This window comes from Vigna unguiculata, chromosome 9, assembly GCF_004118075.2.
Source record: "Vigna unguiculata cultivar IT97K-499-35 chromosome 9, ASM411807v1, whole genome shotgun sequence".
Classification (NCBI taxonomy): Eukaryota; Viridiplantae; Streptophyta; class Magnoliopsida; order Fabales; family Fabaceae; genus Vigna; species Vigna unguiculata.
The window spans coordinates 29,133,276-29,150,633 of NC_040287.1; the positions used below are offsets into that span (position 1 = coordinate 29,133,276).

Genomic DNA, 17,358 nt, shown 5'->3' on the forward strand with positions numbered 1-17,358 from the left:
GTTTCCATTAATTATTTTGATTTTTTATTATTTACATTATTAAATCATATTTTGTTCAATTATTATTACCATTATTAAATACATGATTTTTACTAAATAATATTTTTTTCAAAATCAGAAAATAGCAAATTTCAAAGTACACACATTTTGAAGCAAAATAGAAATAATATTATATAATTATATCAATATTTTAATTAATATAACAAAGTTAAGTAAATAATTCTCAACAAAATATAAAAAGAATTGAGAGAAATATATTTTAAACAAGAAGACTTACATATATACACTACAAAAATATATGATTTTACTTGGGATTTATTATTTGGGGTTATAATAACCTCCATTAAAATATATTTTAGGAGAGGTTTTATAAATCCTCGGTAAGTATTTGGGGTTTTGAGAGAATTCCAGTAAAATTATTCTCCTTATTTTATAATTTTTAAAATTTGAATTTGGATATAAATTTTTCTCTTTGCCCATAACCTTTTCTCTTTCTCAGTGGTTCATGAAACTTTTTTCGCTCAAGGGGAAGGAAGAAGGTGCTCGCTGGTAGGAAGAAGTAGGCTTGTGTTCTTCGCTCAAGTGGCTTTCGATTTCATTTTCGTTCTTTCTGATTTCATATTTTTTATTTCAATTTCGTCTTTTACTTTCATCCTTCGTGCCTAGGAGTTGTGGCTTCACTACAAAATAATTATTTTTTATTAACGGTTTAATTCTGTTGGTTATCCTGCACCATCTGTATTCATTTTATTTTCAATAAGAATACTTCATTCAATGTTTTCGTTGACGCATGTTCTTTCGCTTTCGCCTTTCGCTCAAATTTAGGGTTTGGGTGAGATTTTTGAAATCGTGTGCATCAATTTTGCGTCTTCGCTATGTGTTTTCATTTCTTTTCCTTTCGTTCGGATCTATGGCTTGACCGAAATTTTCGAAAACGTATGCAGAAAATGGAGAAGAACCATTTCGGATCGATTTCAGAGCGTTCTGTGTGAGGTGCTCACGAGGATGATTTCAGCATCTCTTACGAAACCATTGGACGTGGTGAAGACGCGGTTGATGATGTTGGTGCGCGACGAGGGTTATTAGAGTAGAATGAATGAATGAAGAAAAATGTTTACTGTTGTATAATCTTTGTTAAAAAAGTTAATATTTAATTATTACATTAGATATTTAATGTGATTGAATAAATAAATAAATAATTTAGATAAAATATTACTATATTATTTGTTAGAATAAATGTATCATCTTGTATTTTTTTATATATAATTTAGATATAAATAGCTCTTCGTATAAACAGTCCTAAATTTTATTCACAGCAGAAATATTGCATACTCAAGCTTGTGCTGGTCAAAAGTGAAGAGACATGAAACACTTTCTCAAAGCAATGTTGAACCAATGGACCCCACTTGGAACCCTTTTACGATACTTCTCAGAAATTTGCATCACATGGACATTTTATTTACATTCATTTTTCTAGTTCTTTAATTGTTGTAAAAGAGTCTAGTTATTCTCTCTTGCATCTCAGAATTTCTTGTGCTCAGGTAAAGAATTTTTGTTTCATTCTCTCCCATAAGAACTGTGATCTGTTTTCAATTTTACCTCTGAATAGAAATAATGGATATGGTTAATTTGGTATCTTCTGGTTTTCTCTTCTATCTATGCTCATGTTGAGGAGAAGTGTCAAGAACAAAGGGAAATATAAAAACATTTTCTATCTCTTCAATTGTAGTGTTATACTCATTGCAGGTGCAAGATGGTTGAGCAGAGAATTATGAGTGTTGTTCCATCTTCCTCTAACTCTTGTACAAAAAAATATGATGTTTTTATAAGCTATCGAGGTAAAGACACACGCAAGAACTTCAGCACCCATCTTTATGAGGCTTTGATGCAAAAGAAAGTGGAAACCTATGTAGATGAAGATATTGAAAAGGGTAATGAAATCTCAGCAGCACTCATGAAAGCCATTGAAGATTCTCGTGTATCTATTGTTGTGTTTTCAAAGAATTTTGCTTCTTCAAAGTGGTGCTTGAATGAACTCATAAAGATTATGGATTGCAAGAAAGAGTTGGGACAGATTGTAATACCAGTGTTCTACAACACAGATCCATCCCATGTCAGGAACCAAACTGGGAGGTTTATGGAGAGCTTTGTAAAACATGAAGGAGAACCCAACTGCATAAAATGGAAAACTGCTCTCACTCAAGCAGCCAACTTAGCTGGATGGAGCTCTCAAAATTATAGGTAACAAAATGAATTGAGAGTGTGCAAATTAGTCAGACATTATTTTGTGTTGGATTAAGTTTACCTAATTCCTTTCTAGATTAAGCATACTGTTGTGGTGCAACACCTTTCATGATAGTTGTGTAGTTATGTTTTCATGATGTAATTCTTTGTTTTCCTTTTCATATGCTAGGACTGACTCTGAATTACTTAAGGACATTGTTGAAGATGTTTTGGAAAAATTGCCTCCTAGATGCAGAAACCAATGTAAAGGATGGTAAGAATCGAGGAACACCATAAACAGATTGATGAAATCTCGTGTTCATTCATTTGTAGTGAGGCTGATGAATGTTTTGTCCCCCTTCAGGTGGAAAACCTTACACGGAAAGCCCAGCTTCAAGCAATTGCAAATGAAGAAAGTGCCAAATGCAAAGCAGCAGAGAAAGTGATCAAGTCACTTACTTCACAGGTAGAAACTATATTCCTACAAGAGCTACAAGCTCTCACGTACAGAGATAGAGGATTGGTAACATTTATTTTTGTTTTTTCATTTAAAATAACCTAACTATATCTAGAGAAACCTTATTCAAGTACATTTTATCCCTAGTGATGCTTTCTTTAGTTATTTCTTGAGTATATAGTGTGGATGTATCAGAACTGGTCTGGCTAATCTTACATGTTTTTGTTTCTTGCGCTGAATAGTTGAAGGATAGTCCAATCCCGCAGTTTGCAACCTTAACATTGATAATATGATTTTCTCACATTTTCCTGATCTACAACGCCTGCGAGATGATTTCAAGTCCAATCAGGAGCAACTGGTTGCAATTCTTATATCTTTACTCTTTTTCTAAGAAAGTGTATAGAAAAATAAAATTATATATTTTGGAACAAAATTGCAATTTCAAGAGACAATGCGATCTTCTATTGATGATTTAAATGATATTATCTCTGTCTAATTATTTCTTAAAATACTCAAAAGTTAAAACACTTTTTTTTTTGTTTTTCTAAAGCTGTTTTTTCATCCATCTTGATATATACACACTACTTAAATGGATGCTCAATGTAATAATGAAGCTTTGAAAATAATGGCCAGTATTACAACATGTCTTTATGAGATAGTTCTTGTCAAGCTCCTTCCCCTGCCCCAATACTGCCATCTCCATCCAATTTCACATCTATTTTATCTTTATGTGAACCCCACTATTGTTGAGTACAAATAAAATACCATATGTACCCAAAAAGTCACCAAAGCGTGTCGATAGAGAACAACCTTCAAAGTCAACAACCTCCATTAAATCAAAGGTAAATCTAACAAGATGTTTTATAAGTCACATACTTGAGACTCTGAATAACCTTTATTTCATCTGCAAACAATTAAAACTGCTATAGAGTATAGACTTTTATTTTGGTGCGTATTCCAAGGAAAAGGCTTTGATATTTCTAGGAAATGCTTTGAGCCTTCAGAAGTGAAGGAGTGGGCCATTGATGACTTGAATAAAACAATTTAGTGGCTGGAGAGTCAAGAAGAAAAGGTTATGATCTTCCATTTTTTGTGTTTTCAGTTTTTGTTTCCTTCTAGAGGTTGCATAGAATCATAGTTTTTGACTTGCATAGAATCATATTATATGAATCTAAATTATGTTAATCATTTCAGCCAGATCCAAGTGAGGTGACAAAAATAGCCGCAGAGGGAATTCTTACTTGTTTGCAAGATGCAATTCGTTCTCTAGAGGAAAAAAAGTAATGTACTCAGAAAAAATGTATCATTCTTGTCAGTTAGAAAGCATAGGTAAAATTTCTCCCTTCATAGAGATATGTCAGAATAAACATAAAGAAAAGAGTTACCTTATTTGTGTGCTTTCACCTAAAACTTATTTGTGAAGATAAGTTGAGGAAAAAAAAGTATAGGTATGATACATGATATAACTTGTCAGGAAGTGGGAAAGTGGGAGATAGATGATAAGTATTAAGTAGGTATTTGGAGAATGGAATATTGAAAAATCACTACTCATTAGTCAATTTCTTCTAGCGACTCAGCTCCATGCATGACCTATCTTATATTGAGAATGAATATATATTCCTAAGTCTCAGCAACCCAACCTAGCTATTTTCTTCAGAAAATATTAGAAATTCTGCTTAACATAACACCTATATGATCAAATCCCATTTAGGATCCCTATCATTGACAAATGCATGCATCGGATAAAGTGATGTCACCACTAATTTTGATATAGACAACCTTATCAAGTAATTAAAACTAGCTATCTAAGTAATTTTTTTGGTGGGTTTCTCTGCCATCATCATATAACTGACACATTTTTACACCAAGCAATAATCTCATATTATCATTTTAAACTAATTTCTTTTTTTCCTCATTCTAAAAACTTTTGGAGACAAATTACTGGAGTTAGAAAACCTACTTGTAAGAATGGTTTATTCTCAGGTAAGTCTTTACTCAAAATTGGTGGAAGAATGGTTTATTCAACCTGCTAAATGAATCCTATTGAGAATGAAGTTGTGGTTGCTGAGGTAATCTACCTTGAATGCTCTATACTTAGATAATCTCTGGTAGTTCTTATGTTTACTGATAAAAGTACTTTCATATTTTAAGATCAGCAAATTGACTTAGATACTTGCTTTCAGATATGTACCCTACATAAATTGTATATAACTTTGGTCTGATATGAATTTAATTTGAGATCTTGCTATTGTCACAAGTCTGATTTCTTTGCTTCCAATTGGATTCATGTACAATTTCAATTAGCATTGCACTCATTACATTAGGAATTAGCTACATCTATTTGCACAATTCTGATTCTGCATTCACGTTTTGACCATTGTTGTCACAGATGGGTTTAATGTAGCAACCTGGTTTCATGCATAATTGAATTGTCTTGCTGCTGCTAGGTGCTTACTTTAATGTTGTCACATATATGTTTTAGGCTGATTTGTTGTTGTGTTACTCAGGTTTAATGCTCACATAATTCACATAATCTCATCCAGTGTAGCATCATTTTCTTATTTCCATTCATGCATCCATCTTAGCCATTATGCATTACAATGATTGGCTATAATTATAAGTGTTTTTCCATCAATTCATTTTCCATTCATCTATCTTAACACAACTGCATTGCATATGAATTTGAATTAAATTAGGTATGTTGCTGAGTTAAAATGCCTGAAGTGAATATGGGATGATTTATTTTGCTGTTGTAATTTGAATATCAATTCTATCTAGAGTTTGTGTGCACATGTAGCTGAGTTAAAACATCCAGATTTGGCATTTAGTTTTAGATATTGCATCATTCAATTTTGCATTGCTTTAGGTTGCATTTGCATCATATTTCTACATTATTTTTGTTGTAGTTCCCACATCATATAAGCATTTTTGTTCTCAGTTCAAAACCTAGCATTCTATTTTCACGTTATACATCTACATAGCATTCATGTTCCCCCACATCCATTGCAGTTGGGCCTTAATCCATTTACTAAGTTGTTCTGCATTTTAGAATTGGTCAGGATAAACTTTTGTGCACACTGGTTAACACTTACATCTATTCTCCTGCAAGTTTCCATCAATTCAATTGGCATTCTACACTTCTATTTTTCTGATTAAATTGCTCCAACCATCAATTAAATACATGCTACCAACATCTGACTTGTTTGATGCCACATGATATCTAGATTTTGATGTTGTTCTTGGTCTGTAGCAGCATTTTATCCGAGCAGGTTTGCATATGCATGTTTCATTCATAAGACTTGTTTCATTCATGATTATTCTTTGTTGAAGTATCTGTTATAAAGAATTGTTCTTAAACAATCTTTCTTTGCAGATGTTTGCAAAAGAGGTTATGAACTTTGTTGAGCCACAAGGTATCATCTGGTCAAGGAAGTGTTCATAATATCAAGTACTGCATTAGAAGGATGTTATTTAATTTTTCATTATGTTTATTTTTCTTATTTAAAACAAATAACATTGTAATGACTTATTAATTTTAACTTTTACACTGTCATATTGTAGACTTTGTTCTTTGTCCCTTTTATAAATGTTATACGCACAAATTATAATTACCAAAAAATTAAAATCTTTTCCTTTTATAATTTTTCTTTTATTTCAGGATTTATGTATTATTAAAAAATATGAAACAAACAAACAAACAATATTGGAGTTTTTAAATTGTAGGCATTAGCGGATGTTTTGAAAACCCCTGACAGTAGTGGGGTTTAGAAACCCCTAACAGTAGCGGGGGTTTAGAAACCCCTAACAATAGCGGGGGTTTTAGAAACCTCTGGCAGTAGCGGGGGGTTTTGAAAACCCTTGGCAATAATGGGGGTTTTGTAAACCTCTAGCAATAGTGGGGGTTTTGTAAACCTCTAACAGTAGCAGGGGTTTCGGAAACCCCAAACAGTAGCAAGGGTTTCGAAAACTCCAAGCAAGTTGTGTTTTTCCAAGGGTTGCTAAAAACTTCCGGTAATCTAATAGCGACGCTAGTTCTTCTAAGGGAATTCCAAACCCTGAATAAACCCATTAGTGGGGGTTAAAACCCCCAGAAATGTCAAATATAACCCCCACTAAAAATAATTATTTTTGTAGTGATAATTTTTTTACTGTTTAGTGTACTTCATTTAAAATATGAATTGTTATATTTTTAATTTGACCTTTTAGCAATATATATATATATATATATATATATATATATATATATATATATATATAAAACTAAATTATGTTTTTATAATATTATACTTTTAATCCATCGTATTTAAGTAAACTTTGATAGGAATAAATATCGATAACCAATTCAACGATTTAATAAAACCCACTTTTAAATACACACTTTTTATTTGGTAATATTTTATTATAAATGAATTATAATATTGTTTGTTTTAAAATTCTTATCTATTTCATTATGTTTATGATTTATTCAATTATATTTTAAGTTTTTTTTTATATTTATTTTTTATTGAGAAAGAATTATAAAAATAACAATTAAAATTATTTAATTATTATAATTATTTATTTATATACCTAAAATACAATCATTATACAAACAATATTTGAATACATATACTTCATACACATACACTTTATTAATGATACTATACTGCAATTCAATCTTTATCTAAACACAAATCAATTGATTTATTATATTAATGAGCAAATTGTATTCATACACATACACTTTATTAATGATACTGCAATTCAATCTTTATCTAAACACAAATCAATTAATTTATTATACTAATGAGCAAATTGTATTTTGATAAATTTAAATTTCTTTAATAATTCGCTCATTTGACCAAATGCACATTCATGAACTTTATCGATAATTATTTTGAATGTAAGCCATACAATGATAATTCAAATAAAATACTTCAAATTACCATTAATTATAATAATCGATATACATGATTTTATATATATTATTTATTATGATTAATATATAACATTTTTTTACACCAAAATTATTTATTTATTTAATATATTCTAAACTTAACACATTACATAACATTAAATCAATTTTTAAAATATTTAATGATAATTCCAATTAAACCTTAAAAATTGATAATAATACAATATTATAAATTTAATCATTAAACTATTTATGTTATTTTAAGGTAAACACCCTAAATAAGAGTTTGAAATATAAATTTGTACTAAAATATGATGATTTCACTAAATAGGTTAACCAGATATCCAATCTTTATATTTTTATCAAATTTAATTTTTATATTTGATATTGTTTGTAGTTATAGATCCTTTACTATTTTTTTTATTGTTTAACCTTTATATTTTTACATTTTTATAGATGACATATCATATGTAGTTTTATATAGTCTATTTTTCATAGAGATGTCAAGATAGATTGGAATATGCGAGTCAACCCGGTCCACCACGGGTTCGGGCCGGATTGGGTTAAATTTTTTTTACAAATTTTAATACGGATTGATTTTTGACCTAATCCACCTAGAACCCGGCTTACCCGGTTGAACCCGTGGTGAGCTGAGTTGGCTCACCAACCCGCATATAAAGGGCCACAGTATTTTTTGTTAAGATGAGTTATGTTTTAATGAACAAGTTATGTTTTAAAGCTTTTGGTAAAACCTTGATAGATATAATTAGAACTAAAAATGAAGATAATGTTGAAAGACCATTTGGTGAGAAAGTTTTGGTGTTGGAAGGTGATTTCAAACAAATTTTGTCGTAAAAAAGGAATTAAGATTTGATATTGTGAGGATATCAATATACTACTATGATTTGTGACATCATTGCACAGTTCTAAAACTTCAAAAAAATGAGATTAAGACTACAATTTCAAATCAAAGTGCAAGAACTATAAAAGAATTTACGGATTGAAATCTACAAATTGGAGATGGAGGTATTGATTTGAATGAAAATGGTGAAGACAATATTTGTATAACACTAGATCTTTTAATTCAAGAATCTGAAACACCTTTACTTTTTTTAGTAAACTTTGTTTATCCTGGTCTATTAAGAATATCATGAATCGTTTGTGATGGGGCTATAACAATTGACTCTATTGAACAAGTAAATGACTTCATTCTATCTTTGATACATGGTGAAGAACAAACTTATTTAAGTTCAAATGCTCCTTACCAATATGATGAAAATCAAAAAATTCAAGGTGAGTATTTTACTTTAGAGTTTCTCAAAAATATTAAATGCTAAGGGATTCCCAATCATAATATTAAATTGATAACTCTATCATGCTTTTAAAAAATATTAATTAAACAAATAATTTTTGTAATGATACAAGATTTAAAGTTAATTATTTGAGAAGAAATGTTATCTCTACTATAATAATAACAAACAAAAATATTAATGATAAAATATTCAAACTAATAATAAACTCATGATTTTCCAACATGTCTTTCAAGTTTCATACCAATAAATTTATTTTAATAAACTCATGATTTTTTTTTAATAAACCTGTGCGTTGCACGGGTAAAAATTATAGTATGAATACAAAAAAAAAATCATCTTTATATATAGTTATAGATTTAGAGGCAGAAGAAGAGTCTAGATTGATCAGAGTGTTTTAAATATACAACAGTTATTGGACCCAGAAACTGAACCCAAGACTCTTAAGGAGGTTTTTTATTTTATCAACATATTTTTATGATCTAGGGATATCTTATATTATAGTTATTATATTTTTGGATAATTATATAGTTACATATTAGACTTAGAAATATATGATGTAAAATTCTGTAAACTAGAATTTCAAGACTTAAAAACTTTTAAATTTGTTGACTTAAAGTACTATTAACTTTAAATCAAACTAATATTATTTTTTCTCTTCGATTTAGAGCCCAACTCTTAACTAAAAGAACTTTCATATTTACTTATATTTATTCTCATTCTCTTTATTAAACACTAAACAATGCCAAAATTACATAATTAGGTAAAACATAGGTTAACCTTTTATTAAATATACTTATTTATTTTAATTTATTTCACACTTTCATTTGAACATAAAAAATCACAAATCATTGCATTTTTTTAATTTAGTCGTCATATATTTATAATTTTAAATTAACTAATCATAAACAATTTCCACAATCACAAGAATCTTTTTATCAAATCATAAAAAGATGAAATCAGTTATTTAATTAATTTCAAAATCAGAGCGATTCAGTTAAAATGTCCTTCAAAATATTTTAACTCTATTATATAATTATAAATCATAATCATCAGCTTTCATAAAATTCTTGACTTTTTCTATCACTTATTTTAAAACTCACGTTTAAGAGATGACTTTTGAATTTATTGATGATACACAAATATTCACATAACAATACCTGAAAATTAATTTAAAAACAAACTTCTAAACATGATCTTTTTTTTTTTATCAAATACGATTCCATATTTAAAAATAATATATGAGACTAAATTTGAAATTAAGTTAAGAGATGACAGATAATAAAGAGATTTTCAGTATAAAGTGAATTTAAACTAAATTGTTTATCATGTTATATTATATTAACAGATAGCTGTTTCTTTATGCGTCTATCATATTAGCTGTTAACTATGGTTGAAGTTTGAAATACATACGTTTTTTGCAGTTAGTTCGAATAAACGGTTACATTAACTGTTAGATGAATAAAAATCCCGGAAGTTAGATCCTGTCGCGTAATGATTGTGTTGTCACACCTCACAAGGAATTAAAAAAACACGCAAACAATAATGGCGTGCTTGCACTTGCGTGTGTTTTTCTCGTTTTAAAAATCGCGAGACGCTGACGTGGAGATCAAGATCCGACGTGGCATCCACGTTGCACTCTACAGGCCAAGCTTTACGCAAACCGAATGCCTCCTGTGTGCCCGCCTTCGCAATCCATGCACTTTTCGCGTGCCACCTCGTGCGATTCTTCTCACCGTTTCTTCACGTCACACGCACAATCACCCACATTCGCTCTTTGTTACTCCTTTTTCACACTTTCATCTCCACCGTTGATTTCAGCCCAAATCACTCTAAGTAATCACAACGTGTGGTAGCCAGAATTCAAAAGAGTAGGGAGTTTCCACTCCACAGGCGTCGCGTGTGAGGCTCGTGGAGGAAACCATTAAGACACGTTCCCATGCAACGCAACCTCGTGCCAGTCAAAGACCTGCTGAAGTACAGCGCGGACCACGGTACTGGATGCACCCTGGCTTGATCAGCGTACGTTGAATGTGGGTTAAGAAAATCATGACAAATAGCAAAGATTGGTTGGTGGAACGGTATAGTAGAATGGATTGGGCCGCAGAGGAACAGAGGCAATGCTGGGAAACAACCGTGGTTGGTGAAAGGGTTATAAAAAAGAGAAATCCGAGTCAGAGTTGAAATCATGTTTGAATCAGTGGCAACTATTTATCCGCCATTGATTTTGAACGCGTCACTTAACTTCCATTATCTTATCGTGCGTTTTGCTTTTGCTTCTTATTAAATCATCTTCTTTTCCCAATCCTTCGAATTGGATCATCAATCTTCACAAAGACGTAACCCTAAACCAGAACCGTTTTCGCTTTTTCCCGTTTTCTTCCACGCTTGCTTCCTTCTCCGGCCATCTTCGCTGATGGCGTCGTCTAAGGGCATTGCTTGCGGCGGAAACTTCCACGTCGCAGCTAACTTCGGAATCCAGAGCCGGAGCGGTCTGGCCATGCAACCACCGTGCTCCGTTGCGATCGGGCGGTCGACGGCGAGGGCGGGGAGGATCTCGGCGGCGTTGGCGACTGAACGGGCGAGTGTGACGAAGGTGGAGCTTCCCGGGAAGCGGAAGGCAGGAGCGAACGACGCCGTTGAGGGACAGGAGAGGCTGGACAGGTGGATGAAGGAGTCGGTGGTGGAGATTGTGAAGAATTTGAGAGAAGCGCCATTGCTGGTGCAGGTTTACCCCAAATTAGGAGCGGAGGCGGCCACGACGACGGAGAAGAGGGTGTTGGTGGAGGACTGGCCGGCGGTGAAGGAAAGATGGGAGAAGGGTGAGTCGCCGATGCCGGAGGGAGTGATATTCGTGGAGGAGTTGGAGGGCGATGAGGCGGAGGAGGGCCGGGGAGAGAGGACGACGAGGGCGTGGGGGGTGGTGGTTCAGGGGAAGGGCGTCGGATGCGGGCCGGTTTGCTATTTACTAAAGACGTGTCGGGTCGGGTCGGGCCCCGGTAATGGGATGGGGATTTGTTCGACCCATTTTTGCTTGGTGAAAGTGAATGAGTTGAGGGAAACGGTGCAGTCGCAGCTGAAGAATTGTTGGCTTTTGCAGAGTGAGTGGAAGTGATGAAATTGAGTGAAAGTGTACATTTGTTTCTTATTGAATAATTTTTTGTTGCCACAGTTCCACTGTGATTCTGTACAGACTGAATACTACCTTTTAGGATTTTTCATCAGCTTTTACTCCTTTTTTATTATTATCTCTTCTTCATTTCATCACCATTATTATCTCGTTAATCCATCATCAATTCTTTATGAACTATGATGCCAAACGTGTAGTGATTGTTAAATTAATAATTTTGTCAACTCCAAAAAAAAATGTTAATCGGGTTCACACGCCTCCTCACTCTGCATATGTATATCATTTATCACATTTGTTATTCCTCTTCTTTTTAAAAAATACACAGCTGTATATTCAAATATTTTTATATTTTATATTTTTTTTATCTCGTCAGATTAATATAAAGTGTAGTCTTAGAACATTAGTTTACATAAAATTAAAAATCTAATTGAGTTAAACATCTCCAATGATGTTTTGTATAAAATGATGATGCTTAATTGAATTTTCAACTGTGACCAATTATACAAGTATAGTTGCTTAAAAATGTATGCTTTGAATAATAGAAATTTTAATGAAGAGGATGTTTTAAGTATTAAAATATAAGGGTCGAATTATGTTAAACACTCATCTAATTTAGTGAACTTTTTTAGACGTTTCACAAAATTAATATATGTGGTTCTCTTAAAACCATTTACTGTGAGATGCTTATTGGTCTTACCTTAATCTCGTATATTAATTTGTCATAATTTTGATTATATTTAATTGATGTAACAAAAATATCCATTTGTTATAAATTTTGTTTATATGGATTTGTTAAAAGGAGTCACAAATATATTTCAATACTAATATATAATTTGAAAATTATATCATCCATTTATAATTGGGTGAATGCCCAAAGCATCACAGCAGAGCTAACCTATGGATCGTCCTCATTTTGATGATCAATTTTGATAAAGGGGGAATCTTGAGTTGTTATATAAAGGGGAAATAAACCTCAATTTGATAAACAATAATTTGGCCACGAGGAAAACATGATATGCTTGGTTCTACAAGGAAAAAATTTAAATATGAAAAACTTATAATAATTCGTATTGAAAAATGAATCAATCTTATTACACATTTCAACTTGTTAGCTTTAAAGGATAATCTTTAGAAGAATTCCATGATGTAACAAATTTTAATAAAATAAACATTATTTGAATAAATGACGATTTATAAAATCACCTTATTATTAATTTCGAAAGCCAGTCCATTATATGGATTTCAATACGTAAGAAGTTGTAAAAAGATGAGAAGAAAATGATTATTCATAAAGCTTCATTGAGAAATGTTGTGTGTAAGAAACAAAGATAGAGATTCATAATCTTGATGTTTAAAATGCATTAATTTAATTATGCTATATTATTTATTAATTACTCCTATACATTACCTCTCGCATCTTCACTTATAAATGTTTTATATGTTCTCTTTTATGTGTATTCTTGGTTAGTTGTTCTTAGTAAGGTATATAGTGCTTATTTTAATTGTCTACCACTATAGTTTGAGTTGGTTGTATATAAATATTGGTAAAAGGGTTACGATATTCTTACTACTCTACTATAAATATATAAAATTTTTTATGATAAAAAAAAAAATTAGCCGAGAGTTGAGGACAAAAGGAAATGAGGGTCGGCAATGAAATGTGTATTTAATGTTTTTTTTTTTAATAAATATATTTTTTGTTTCTAGAAATATTACGCATAGTTAAAAATGGTTTCTGGTTAAAATTTTGATACCTTTTGGTTCATGTACTTTCAAAAGTATTAATTTTTGTATCTATTTTTCAACGACGTTAAAGTTAATCTTGTATCAAATAACATTCCAATTCAGCTTTATATACGTGGTGACACGTGTTATTTATTTATTTTTTAAATTAAAATAAAATTTTAGGATTAATTTTTGAGTTTATTTAAAAAATTTAAAATTATTATATTTAAAAATGTTGCGTCGACATAGTCCACACTCTTGAGATTAATTAAAAAATAAATAAAATAAAAACTATTTGAAACGTTTACTGCCATAAGGATTCAACGGTGAAATACAAGAGTTTTATCTTCATCATTTCAACATAGAAACCCAATACTACAAAAAATGTGTTATTTACCGATGGATTATTCCTGACGAAGAAAATGTCATTGAAAATTATGTCTTACCGACGGTATTTTTGACGGATAGTATAAGGTCAATTACCGACAGATTATCCGTCGATAATGCTATTGATAAATGTGAATATTTAATTTTTGAAAAAGACCTGTCGGTAACGTCACTCCTTAAAATTGATTAAAATCAGAAATATATTTGTGATTAAGTAGCTTTTATTTAAACATACCTTTTATATATATATATATATATATATATATATATATATATATATATATATATATATATATATAAATTATATATATATATATATATATATATATATATATATATATATATATATAAATTATTGTTTGTATATATTATATATTATTTCACTTTATTTTTCAGGAACATTTTTATTAACATGTCAATTTACATAAAAGAACAAGTTTGGTATATATTTATTTTGTCGTTAAAATAAATATATGTTATCTTTCTTTTTAGATAATAATGTAAATATTTTGAGATAATTTAACCTCTTTAGAGTAAAATAATTTTGTCATAACAATGATAAATATTTTAGATAGAAGTGGATAAATATGAGGAGAAATTATGCTCTACTATGATATTATATGTGAGAAATAGGAAAGTATTTTAAATACGAATGTAACTATTTTGATTTGTCCGATTTAAAAATATATATATTTTTTTTTGAATGTTTAGAAAAAAGTTCATGGGCTAGTCCTAACCCACAAGACTTTTGAGAACTTTTTGGTCTTGTGGACTTTTTGAATAGGGATTTTTTGGTTCGGTGAACTTTTTTTGGTTTCAGTCCACGTGGGTTGGGACCAAATTTGTAAACTGGACCAAATTGACAATTCTAATTGTTTCTATTTTTCACAAAATTTTCATTTTAATTAAAATAAATAAATCAACACATGGCTTATTTGTGTTATCTTTAGATGTTTAATTGGAACATCATTTGCCATGTAGAATAAATTTTAACATTGTTGAGAATTAGAGACCAAAACCATCGAAACGTCCATTTGCCATATAGAACAAAAACCATGAGTTTCCAAAGAGATTTGTATAGTTCAAGTTGTAATTACTTAAAGCAAAATACTCAACCTTAGTTTGAGTTTGATATGAATATATATATATATATATATATATATATATATATATATATATATATATATATATATATATATATATATATATATATATATATATATATATATATAAAATCAAATGAAGTGAAGAAGAATATTTGATGAAATTTTGGATTGTATTGATAATTTTGAACCGTTGAAAACTATACTTGTTAAAGTGAATTTGAAATGAAAACTAATTTGCTTTATTACGTGAGTTTAGTTTGTGATATTTTTTGCTATAATCAAAATAAAACGAAGATCTAAACTTTGATTTTAGTCTTGTTTTCGCCAGCGAAAATAGAACTCAAAACTAATCTTGCTTTTAGCCCTATTTTGATCTAAGGCTAGGGGTGTCAAAACGGGCCAGCCCGGCCCGTTTTTGGCCCGTATTAAACGGGCTGGGCCGGGCTGGCCCGACATGATAAAATGGGTTGCGTTTCTGAGCCCGGCCCGCGGGCTGGCGGGCTGACGGGCTGGCGGGCCGACCCGCCAATTTTTTCTCATTTGTATAATTTGTGGCCCAATCAGATTTTAATTTTTTTCATTTCAAATTTAGTTGACTGAATAATGTTCCAATTTTATATTACCAAAAGAAATTCTCCTACAATTAAGAATACAACAACAATGATCTATTAAACAAGAAAATTATCACAACACAAATAGCCCTGCAATGGAACCAGAATGCTACGAAGTTGAAATGGAACCGGAACGCCGTGGGTGGAGGAGAAGTGAGCGCAGAGAAGAGTCGAGAAGAAGAGACGCAATCGCAGAGTGTGTGAGGTGTCTCAGCGCAAAGTGTGTGTGAGGGAGGGATACTGAAAAAATGTGCACGTGCTGTTTTTTTTATTAAGTGATACAGCCTACGGGCCGGCCCGTTTTGGCCCGCGGGTTGGCCCGACGGGCCAGCAGGCTTGACGGGCCGGGCTATCTCGGGTTGACGGGCTGAATTTATGGACCCGGCCCATGTATTTACTGACAGGCTAGCAGGCCGGCCCGTCGGGCCCGTCCCATTTTGCCATCCCTATCTAAGGCAAAATATTTTTTTTACTCAAACTGAAATTCAACTCTACATTCAGTCAATTTTTTTTCTCAAACAAGAAAATCTTCGCTTAAGTGAAATACTTTTACTCAAACTAGAAGAAATTTAGAAAAAAGATTTATCTTTTTTTTCCTCTTCTTGTCTCTTTAATGAACTATATTTTGATGTCAAGTCATATTTCAAGAATTGAATATATTTTATGTACAGAGAATTTTATGATTTTTGTATATTGGTGTTTGATGGAATTGAATTACTTTTTGTTTGTTAATCACAATGCTTTTTTATATGATTTTTCATATGTTGAAAATTTATTCCAATGATTTATACTGTGTATTGAAAATTTATTTCATATGTTAATCGCAATGTGTTGAAATGATTACTATGTGTATATAGCAGGCATACATACATGTGTAGGAAGAACATCTCATATAAAAATTTGTATTTATATACATATATTTTATATGTTTGATTTATATATAATTTTGTGATGGTGTTACACCAACAAAAGACAAAGGGTGTTGGCGTGACTTTTTAATTGACTACATGATATTTTGAATTTAGTTAAGATTATCTGTAACGTGGTAAAACCTTGGAATAGATTGAGTTAATTATAACAAGCAAATGATTTTTTGTCGAAACATTACATTCAAAAATTGGATTAATAACATATCACGTCAATATTTGTGATAACATTCAGATGTACCAACGTGATATCCTCTCTTAAGTACATTTTCTCTAATGCAAGTGAAAAGAACTTGTTTAGTCAATTTCAAAAGTGGCATCTTCTTGGCAACAATCATATACCCTATTTAAACACAGTTTAAACAAATATTTTTTTATTGCCAAGAGTGGGGTCATCTTCAATAAAGCAACCAATAATATCAATAGCTATATTTTTATTACGACATTTATTTTACTCCCGACTCGGTCTAAAATCGTTATTAAAAATTATAAATCTCACTTATTAAGTAAGTCTTGCTAATAATTACTGATTTATAATTTTTAATAAAATTTAACCAACAAACAAAAAAGGTATCACAAGAAATGTAAC

At 30.9% G+C, this 17,358-nt stretch overlaps 2 protein-coding genes across 15 annotated transcripts; both read left to right on the forward strand.

Moving 5' to 3' along the window:
* The first annotated feature begins 423 nt into the window (after nt 1–423).
* LOC114164459 (disease resistance protein RLM3-like) lies at nt 424–6,274 on the forward strand. Of its 14 annotated transcripts, none has more exons than XR_003599551.1 (6): nt 424–559; nt 945–2,241; nt 2,414–2,497; nt 2,588–2,689; nt 4,664–4,749; nt 6,054–6,274. XR_003599551.1 is itself a non-coding variant. In XM_028049140.1 (5 exons), the coding sequence occupies exons 2-4, from the start codon at nt 1,754–1,756 to the stop codon at nt 2,667–2,669; spliced, it is 654 nt and encodes a 217-aa protein (XP_027904941.1). In that variant the 5' UTR covers nt 424–559; nt 945–1,753; the 3' UTR covers nt 2,670–2,689; nt 4,664–6,274. The 14 variants fall into 14 exon arrangements, 8 of the variants coding, with proteins under 8 accessions (XP_027904941.1, XP_027904942.1, XP_027904937.1 ...); XR_003599549.1 differs by lacking the exons at nt 4,664–4,749; nt 6,054–6,274 and adding exons at nt 3,665–3,752; nt 3,875–4,173; XR_003599550.1 differs by lacking the exons at nt 4,664–4,749; nt 6,054–6,274 and adding exons at nt 3,665–3,752; nt 3,879–4,173.
* A 4,787-nt stretch (nt 6,275–11,061) lies between these two features.
* On the forward strand, nt 11,062–12,146 carry LOC114196068. The gene has a single exon (XM_028086573.1). It carries the CDS (start codon nt 11,301–11,303, stop codon nt 11,997–11,999), a length of 699 nt encoding a protein of 232 aa, XP_027942374.1. The 5' UTR covers nt 11,062–11,300; the 3' UTR covers nt 12,000–12,146.
* The last annotated feature ends 5,212 nt before the right edge of the window (nt 12,147–17,358 follow it).